At 48.0% G+C, this 8,832-nt stretch overlaps 1 protein-coding gene across 1 annotated transcript in view; it reads right to left on the reverse strand.

Annotated features, from left to right (window-relative positions):
• The window catches only part of TTLL9 (tubulin tyrosine ligase like 9), a 47,765-nt gene that overhangs the window by 2,780 nt on the left and 36,153 nt on the right, over positions 1–8,832 (reverse strand). The window contains exons 8-11 of the mRNA XM_024128573.1: positions 6,221–6,279; positions 5,211–5,407; positions 3,044–3,157; positions 1,699–1,823 (exon numbers count right to left, since the gene is read on the reverse strand). Of these exons, the coding sequence (XP_023984341.1) occupies positions 1,699–1,823; positions 3,044–3,157; positions 5,211–5,407; positions 6,221–6,279 (495 nt within the window). The remainder of the gene's footprint in view (positions 1–1,698; positions 1,824–3,043; positions 3,158–5,210; positions 5,408–6,220; positions 6,280–8,832) is intronic.

Consider the following 8,832-nt stretch of genomic DNA (forward strand, 5'->3'; position numbering starts at 1 on the left):
CCATGGCCGCTGAGCCTGTGCGTCCAGAGCCTGTGCCCCGCAACGGGAGAGGCCACAACAGTGAGAGGCCCGCGTACCACAAAAAGAAAAAAAAAAAAAGAGAGAAAAAAATGCCACAAACAAAATTTAAAAAGCAAATGACAAACTCAGGAAAATGTTTACAATAAGTTTGACAGAGGGATAATATCCTCAATATATTAATATCCAAGGCCTTTAAAAATTTAGAAAAATGTAAGCCCATTGAAAAATAGAGTATGGACAGCTTACAAAAGAAGAAATGCAAATTTTAAATCTGAAACCCCACCCATAATCAATGGAATGCACAGAAAACAAGTCAATATTTTTTTTTTTTTTTTTTTTTTTTTTTTGCGGTACGTGGGCGTCTCACTGTTGTGGCCTCTCCCGTTGCGGAGCACAGGCTCCGGACGCGCAGGCTCAGCGGCCATGGCTCACGGGCCCAGCCGCTCCCCGGCATGTGGGATCCTCCCGGACCGGGGCACGAACCCGTGTCCCCTGCATCGACAGGCGGACTCTCAACCACTGCGCCACCAGGGAAGCCCAACAAGTCAATATTTTAACCTATGAAGTTGGCAAAGGTTTATTGTTGTTTTAAATTCAGAACTGGCAAATTTGCGTAATATTTCTAAAAAGCAATTTGACTGTAATAAGTCCATCCTTTTGACCCAGTAATTCTATTCCTAGGAATCTGTCCTAATGAAACAGCCAGAGTTTCAGCTGAGCTTTATGTGAGAGGATGTTCTCAGCGGATTATTTATAAAAGTGAAAAACTGGAATCATGCCAAATGCTCAATTATATGAAATTGATTTCATAAATTTGGGGATGTTTTACAGCCATATGGTAATTTTTGTTTTAATTGTGCTAAGGGACAAGCAGTAGCGGCCAAGCATTCGGGTTTTGGAGTCAGACAGATTGGGGTTCAAGTCCCCGCTCACCACTTATAACCAAGACCATCAGCAAATGATGTAACATCTGGAGGCCATTTCCTCATCTGTAAAATAATAAAAACTGCCTAAAAATTAAATGAGATAACGTATGTAAAATAGTTAGTCTGGACCTGGCCATAGAATGTTTCCAAAAGAGAGGCTCTTATTATTGAATGAGATGAAAAACGCTACATGGGAAAGTTAGACTCAAAGCTCCAGCCCAATGCCAATTTTGTAAAAGAAAAAGTATGAATATATGCATTTTTGAAAAACTGGATGGAAATACACCAGATTGTTAAAGATGGTTACATCTGGACGTTTTTTTTTCATTTTCTTCTTTAATTTTCAAATATTCTACAATGAGTATGAATAATTTTTATAGTCAGGGAAATTTTTCACTTTTGAAAAACCAAATTTAAAGTCAAGCCCTGAAGTCCTTAATTTCTCTTAACAACATATCATGCTTTTTGTTTGGGTGCCACTTAAGCCTTTTGAAATCCACCTCGTGACAGATTAATAATATCTCTCACTACGTGCCCCGCAGTATTCTAGGCATATATTAAGACAGAAACTATTTAATCTCTGTTTTACAGATGAGGAACAGAGAGGTAAGTCCCTTGCCCAAGGTCACACAGCTGGTAAATTGTAGATCAAATTAAAACAGTCTAACCACTGTGGCAAGCTGCCTCTTAGACTATTTGGCACCTCCCATGACTCATCCCTGGTGCCCACTCCCCACCCGGCCCCACATACCAAGGTGCGTGTTGGTCACAAAGTTCCCCAGCCCCGACAGGTCATGAGCCCCGTCTTCTCTGCTGACAGGGCCATCGTTCCACATGAGGTCGAAGCCTCCCACTCGCTTCTCCCTTCCCGTGAGTCTGGACAGGCAGGAGACAAAAAGGGTTAATGAGGGTGCACCTGGTAGGGCCCTAAGACTCAAGCCAGGTCCCTGACCGTTCCCTGCACCTGACTGGTGCCCACCCTGTCAGAGTACCTTCTTTTGTCCATCCGTTCACTGGCCGTTTCCCAGGCGCCCACACAGTCCTCAGAGGGGTCATCCCCCATTTGTCCCCAGGCTTCCACACTTGCCCCCAGTAACATGCACCTATTCGTGCTTTCTGGTTTAAAGTCTGCTGTTCTTCCCAGACCACAGACTCCATGAAGGCAGGGACTAGGCCTGTCGTGTCCTTTATTGTGTCCCCAGTGTGTGGCACAAGGCCTAGCACATAGTAGGGGTTCAAATGTTTGTTGAATGAATAAGTGATGGTGGATATAGTGGACACCTGAGGTTCTGCCTGCTCAGCATACATTTCACCTTTTTTTTAGCCTGTGGGTACCTGGGTTTTTCTTTGGAAAACCATGCCTCCCCCTCTCACTCTCATGGCTCAGGTGGGGTTAACCCCACCCCCTGGGAGGTGGGCACAATACCTAGGCCAGGTCAATCAGAGTCACAGTGATTGGTTCCGGGATGGGCATGCGACTCAATCCCCACCAATGAGCAATGAGAGTCAGCCCTCAAACTTTTGCCGGAATAATTGGGGAAAAGTTAATATGGAGGAAAGAGATAAGAGAGAGGGAAGTGAGAACAGACAAACCAGCCAACACTGCCTGAGCCATTCCTGAAGTCAAACCCTGGATCGTTCTATTATATACACATCGTTATATCAATAAATAGCCTCTTACTGAGCACTTTCTGTGAGTTACACACTTTATAGTAAATTATCTTGGTAAATTAATCTAACAAACCTGAGAGGTAGATAGATATGAAATCTCCCATTTTACAGATGAGAAAACTGAGGCTCAGAGAGGTGAAGTGAGTGGTTCAGGGTCCCACAGTCAGGAAAGATTGAGGAAATCCTGCTGGACCAAATCTCAGAAAGCTGTAGTTGGCCTGCTCTGCTGGGACAGGGTGGAGTCCCTGGGCCAGGATCTGACCCTGTGTGGACATTGCAGTTTCTCCATCTGTAGAATGGTGGGGCGGGGGGGACGGAGCCATCTCTGAGGGCCTCTCAAGTCCCAAGGTTCTGAGTTCTCTATCCTCGGTGGGAACCCTGATTGTCAAGTACAGGGATGCGTGAGCAAGGTTGCTCTCCCTCACCTGGCCTCCATGTCCACGATGTGCAGGGTGTCTTCCAGGAGGCAGGTCTTGAGCTCATAGTCCTCCTGGCTGCTGGCTGTCAGTGATGGGGATGCATTGACCTCCAGGAGCCACCTGGGGAGGGAGGGGAGTAGAGAATCTTAAGTTTACCTGGTCCCTGAGGCCCCTGGAATTTCACTGACAGGCTAGATAGGGTGCCTGGGTCTCACCCTCAATTCAACCAGGGCTGCTCTCTCCGCATTTCCATTTGAAGAAAGGTTTCAGGGGCTAAAACTTTTTTTTTTAATTTAATGAATTTATTAATTTATTTGTTTTTGGCTGAGCTGGGTCTTCCTTGCTGCGCGCACGCTTTCTCTAGTTGCAGCGAGCGGGAGCTACTCTTCGTTGCGGTGCGCAGGCTTCTCACTGTGGTGGCTTCTCTTGTTGTGGAGCGTGGGCTCTAGGCGCGCAGGCTTCAGTGGTTGTGGCACGCGGGCTCAGTAGTTGTGGCTCGCAGGCTCAGTAGTTGTGGCGCACGGGCTTAGCTGCTCCGTGGCATGTGGGATCTTCCCGGACCAGGGCTCGAACCCGTGTCCCCTGCATTGGCAGGCGGATTCTTAACCACTGCGCCACCAGGGAAGCACAAAACTTTTGAAAACAACGCCACGAACTTGGGCAATCCCCACAGGGTCCAGGTGGTGACTTACATGAAGCAAGTTGGTGGGGGTAAGAATGATTTTGCTGCCCTCATGCTTATTATTGCTTTTCCTTCTTTCAAACGAGCTGTGAGTACAAGAAAAACTCCTTTCCTAGTGAAACTTTGCCCATAAATGGTAACCGGCCTGCCACGTCACGGGGTGGGGAGTAGCAGGGAGGGGTAGGGACTGTGGTGAGCTGGAAAGAGCATTCCATGTCTAAAGGGGTGGCTATGGAGGCTCTAGGAGAGCGTTGCCCTGTGAGAATGTGAACCCAGAATTGCAAGATCCTCTGACTCTTCCAGAAAAGCCAAAAAATCCAGATTTTTGTGTAAACGTCTTCCAGTTATTGGAGACTGTCAATGAAAATCAACCAAATGAAAAAACATTCTGAAGGCCAAACTCAAAGTGTCTGCAGGCCAAAAGCAGCCCAAGGGCCGCCAGCCTGCAACCGCTTGCTGTGCAACCCTGTCATTTTACAGACAGGAATCTGGGGCACAGAGAGGGGAGGGTTCACCCAGCAGGTCAGTGGGAGACTGGGGCCCCCTTTCCACTATCTTCTGCCTCCTGCCAAGCTTGTTTCCCCTTTCAGTGTCCACTTTAATGCCCATAGCACATCTTGCATCCCCGGGGGCAAGGGAGAGAGACCCGCTGGTGCCCGGCCCCTGTTTCTCTTGAACATGGGCCCGATTTAGGTCTTGCTCTAGGGCTCCTGCTCCTGGCTCAGAAAGCCCCTCAACAGCTATACAGTGACCCTGGGGAGGGGGTTGGGTCCAGGAACCACAGTGCTGTGGGAGCAGCTCAGCCCAGGAACATGGAGCCTGGGCCTGGCTCAGCCCTTGACTTACTGCATGACCTCAAGCTGCCTCAACAACCCCACTGGGCTTCTGTGCCCTGTTGTATCACGTAAGGGCCATCACTGTGTTCCCTGATAGTTCAGGTTTGTTCTACTCATCAGCTCAGCCTCCTCGTGGGCACTGGGAGGGCACAAAATTCTTGGCAGGGATCGACATGGTAACAGTATTCCCTTACATGGCACTTTGCATCCTCAAAGCACCAGGACTAACAGAGGGGAAGCTTCTTGCCTGATAGGAGGGGAGGATCGCTGACTCAGCAGATGCTCAGGAAAGGCCTCAGTGCCAGGCATGGGGCTCAGTACCTCACTTCTTCCTCATAACAATCTTATAGGCACAGTGACCATTTTATTTTATTTTTTAATTTTTTTTTTGGCCGCACCGCGCGGCATGCAGGATCTTAGCTCCCCGACCAGAGATCGAACCCGTGCCCCCTGAAGTGGAAGTGCAGAGTCTCAACTGCTGGACCGCCAGGGAAGTCCCACAGTGACCATTTTATAGACAGGCAAGCTGAGGCACAGAAAAAAAAAGTGTGCCCCACTGGGAAGTGGCAGAGCTGAGCTCAAACCCGGGCAGTCTGGGTGCAGAGTGTGTGAAACATCCCTCCAGGCTCTCCGGGCTGCGAGCCCATCCACTTACGGCTTGAGGTCCTGGTCTATGAGGATGTCATAGCCATACAGCTCGAAGCAGTGCTTGTCACTGATGATCACCTTCTGTACGCTCTGCAGGCTTCTGATGAAGATGTTGTCCATGTCACCGAAGAGCGTCTCCACTGCCTTGGGCCCATGCTTGGACGCCAGATACTGCCGGAAGCGCTGCAGCATCCACTTGCAGCCCTGGGACCCCGCCGCCGGGTTGGGAGAGGGAGCCTCGGTCAACCTGGACCTGGCCCGTCCAGACCATCATTTACCATCAGCACAGCCCCTAGGCTTGGACGAGAGGGGCCCAGCCCTGAGTCCTGTGATGAGGAGAACCCCAAGTGTGTCCCTCCTTGAGGGGCGAAGATTCTACACGCCCAAGAGCCTGTGCTTCTCTTTCTAGAGCACAGCCTGCTATCCACCACCCCAGAAGTCCCTGACCAAATGCCCTGCGCCAGCTTCCTCCCTGGGCCTGCCCTTATGCAGACAGACTGCCCTGACCATGTGTGCACCCCAAGGCCCAGGGAGCCACCAACAGCTTGCTGTTTTGGGTGTGCGTGCGTGTGTGTGTGTGTGTGTGTGTGTGTGTGTTTTCAGGAAGCCCCCTTGGGGTGATGGGGAGCTGGGGACCATTTCTTCCTGTGCTCTTCTGTTCTGGCTTTTAACTCTGAGAAGTCTGAGTGTTCTAAATATGAACCTGGCCTTGCACGTTATTAGATAGATAGATGATAGATGATAGATAGATAGATAGATAGATGATAGGAGTATATCTGTCAAGGTAGGAGGATACAACACATATTTTTAAAGGATGTGTTCGTTTGATTTGTAACTCTTAAATATTTAGACACATGATGTGTGGGCCTCCATTTGTACTCTTGCCCTGGGCCCTGCAAACGGGAAGGGTGACCTGACCTTGCTGGAGAACTCTCTTGGGCTCCTTGGCATCCCTCCTCCTCACCCCAGCCCAGTCCCAGAGGCCACACCTGGAGGGCAGAAGCCCAGGTTCCTCACCTTCTTTGGGTGGTAGTCGGGAGACGTCTTTTGCACGGCGACATTGGTGAGGTGAACATCTGGCAGAGATTAGTGGTCAAGGGCCAGTGCGGACAAGAAGGCGCTGAGCCCTGCGCCAAGTAGCCCCCAGGGACCAAACTGAGACCCTTGCTTGGGAATTGATGGGGGAAGGCTACCAAACAGCCCAGAGGTCACGCGCGGGGGCTTTGGAGTCAGATGGGCTCGGGTTCAAATTATGCCTGCATCTATCTTTACCGGCTGTGGGCCCCTGAGCAAGTCACTTAACCTCTCTGAGCCTGTTTCCCCACTTATTAAATGGGGGCGTGTAGTCGTATATTGACCTCACAGGGTTATCTGAAAAATCAGATAAGATGCTGTGTAGAAGCACCTCTTACAGTGCCTGGCGTGGCTGATATTAGATTAGGATTGCTCCACTCAAGAGGAGAGAACACTTTCTAACGTAGAAAGACCAAGCACAGAACAGCCATCTCAGGACACTCTGAGCTCTCTGTCACTAGAGGGGTTCAGGCTGGGTGGCCACTTTGCAGGAATATCAGAGAAGTGACCCAGCATTGGGATGGGGTCAAGTTGGCCGCCTTTGAAGTCCCAGCCCTGAGAGTCTGCCTTTCGGTATCATTACCACCGTCACCACCAGTAACATTGGCAACACTTTGCAGCTCTCCGTCACCACCAGTAACATTGGCAACACTTTGCAGCTTACAGAGCGTGTTCACACACTTCAGCTCATGTATTCCCCAAATCTTTCCCATCTCACAGAAGAGACCTTCGAGGCTCAGAGAGGTTGACAGCCACTCAGAATACCCCCTTCTCAACATCCTCCTCCACATAGCTAAGTAGGATGGATCCCCGAAACCTTGTGTAGTGACAAGACATAACTTTCACTTGGACTTGTTGGTGAGACAGGCTGAGACCTTTTGCTGCAGTGCTTGCACCTGGATACAAAGAAACTATAAGGGTCTAAAAATAGCTGCATGCTTGAGCAGTTGGGGCAAGTTATGGACAACAAGATACAAAGAGACCAAAAAGCCCAACTGCCACTTCTGTAGAGCCAGGAGCAAAAGCAGAGGGTTGGGAGCAAAAGCAGGGTATTGCGCATGCCCCCTGCACACCACCACCACCAAAGGGGTGGGCAAACCACCTAAGCCACCCTTCTGGCCCGACCCCTGGACACACCCCTACCCTCATCCCGTATAAGGAACCAGCTCCCCCCACCTCGGTGAGCAAGCCAGTAAGGGAACTTGTTACTTGTTCTTGCTCCCCACTGCTGCAGCAGGGGCCCCAATAAAGCCTTGGCTGAATTTCTTCTCTGGCCTCTGATTAATTTCTATTGATTGAGGAGGCCAAGAACCCTGGTTGGTAACATTGGGACATATCACAGATGCGGAGGTAGAGGCTCTAGGTCACTGACCCAAGTCTAATTCCCCTAACACGTATGTTTCTCCATGTTTGTGACATGTTGGACAGGGCTTCAGCCTCTCCAGAGAAGGTGGTTATTCTCTGTAGCACCATTTTCCTAGAATGTCTTCTTTAGGGCTTTTCAAAGACTTTTTTTTTCACCTTTGTCTGAGAGATTTTCTGCCTTAATTTCAAAAGAATAAGCACATAACAAACCACTAAAAGGAAGAGAGCCCTTACATTTCTGGTCAACTGATTTTTGAAAAGGGTGCCAAGAAAATTAAGTGGGGGGGAAGCAAAGTATTTCCAACAAATGGGGTGGGGATGCCTGAATATCCATGTGTGAAAGAATAAAGTTAGACCCCTTTCTCATACCATAGACAAAAATTAACTCCAAATGGACCGCAGACCTAAATATAAGAGCAAAAACTATAAAGCTCTTAGAATAACACTTAAGAATAAGTCATTGCAACCTTGGGTTAGGCAGAGCTTCTTAGCTGTGACAACAAAAGCACAGGTGAAATACATGCAGAAAAAGCTTTTGACAAAATTCAACACTGATTTATGATTAAAAAATTCTCCAGAAAGTGGGCATAGAGGGAAACTACCTCAACATAATAAAAGCCATATATGACAAACCCACAGCCAACATCATTCTCAAAACTGAAAACATTTCCTCTAAGATCAGAAACAAGACTCTCACCACTATTATTCAACATCATTTTGGAAGTTTTAGCCACAGCAATCAGAGAAGAAAAAGAAATAAAAGGAATACAGATTGGAAAAGAAGAAGTAAAACTGTCACTGTTTGCAGATGACATGATACTATACATAGAAAATCCTAAAGATGCCACCAGAAAACTACTACAGATAATCAATGAATTTGGTAAAGTAGCAGGATACAAAATTAATGCTCAGAAATCTCTTGCAGGCAAAAGACCTGAATGCAGAAAACTATAAGACACTGATGAAAGAAATGAAAGACGATACAAACAGATAGAGAGATATACCATGTTCTTGGCTTGGAAGAATCAACATTGTGAAAATGACTACACTACCCAAAGCAATCTACAGATTCAATGCAATCCCTATCAAATTACCAATGGCATTTTTCACAGAACTAGAACAAGAAATTTTACAATTTGTATGGAAACACAAAAGACCATGAATAGCCAAAACAATCTTGAGAAAGAAAA

The sequence above is a fragment of the Physeter macrocephalus genome, chromosome 14 (assembly GCF_002837175.3).
Source record: "Physeter macrocephalus isolate SW-GA chromosome 14, ASM283717v5, whole genome shotgun sequence".
Taxonomy (NCBI): domain Eukaryota; kingdom Metazoa; phylum Chordata; class Mammalia; order Artiodactyla; family Physeteridae; genus Physeter; species Physeter macrocephalus.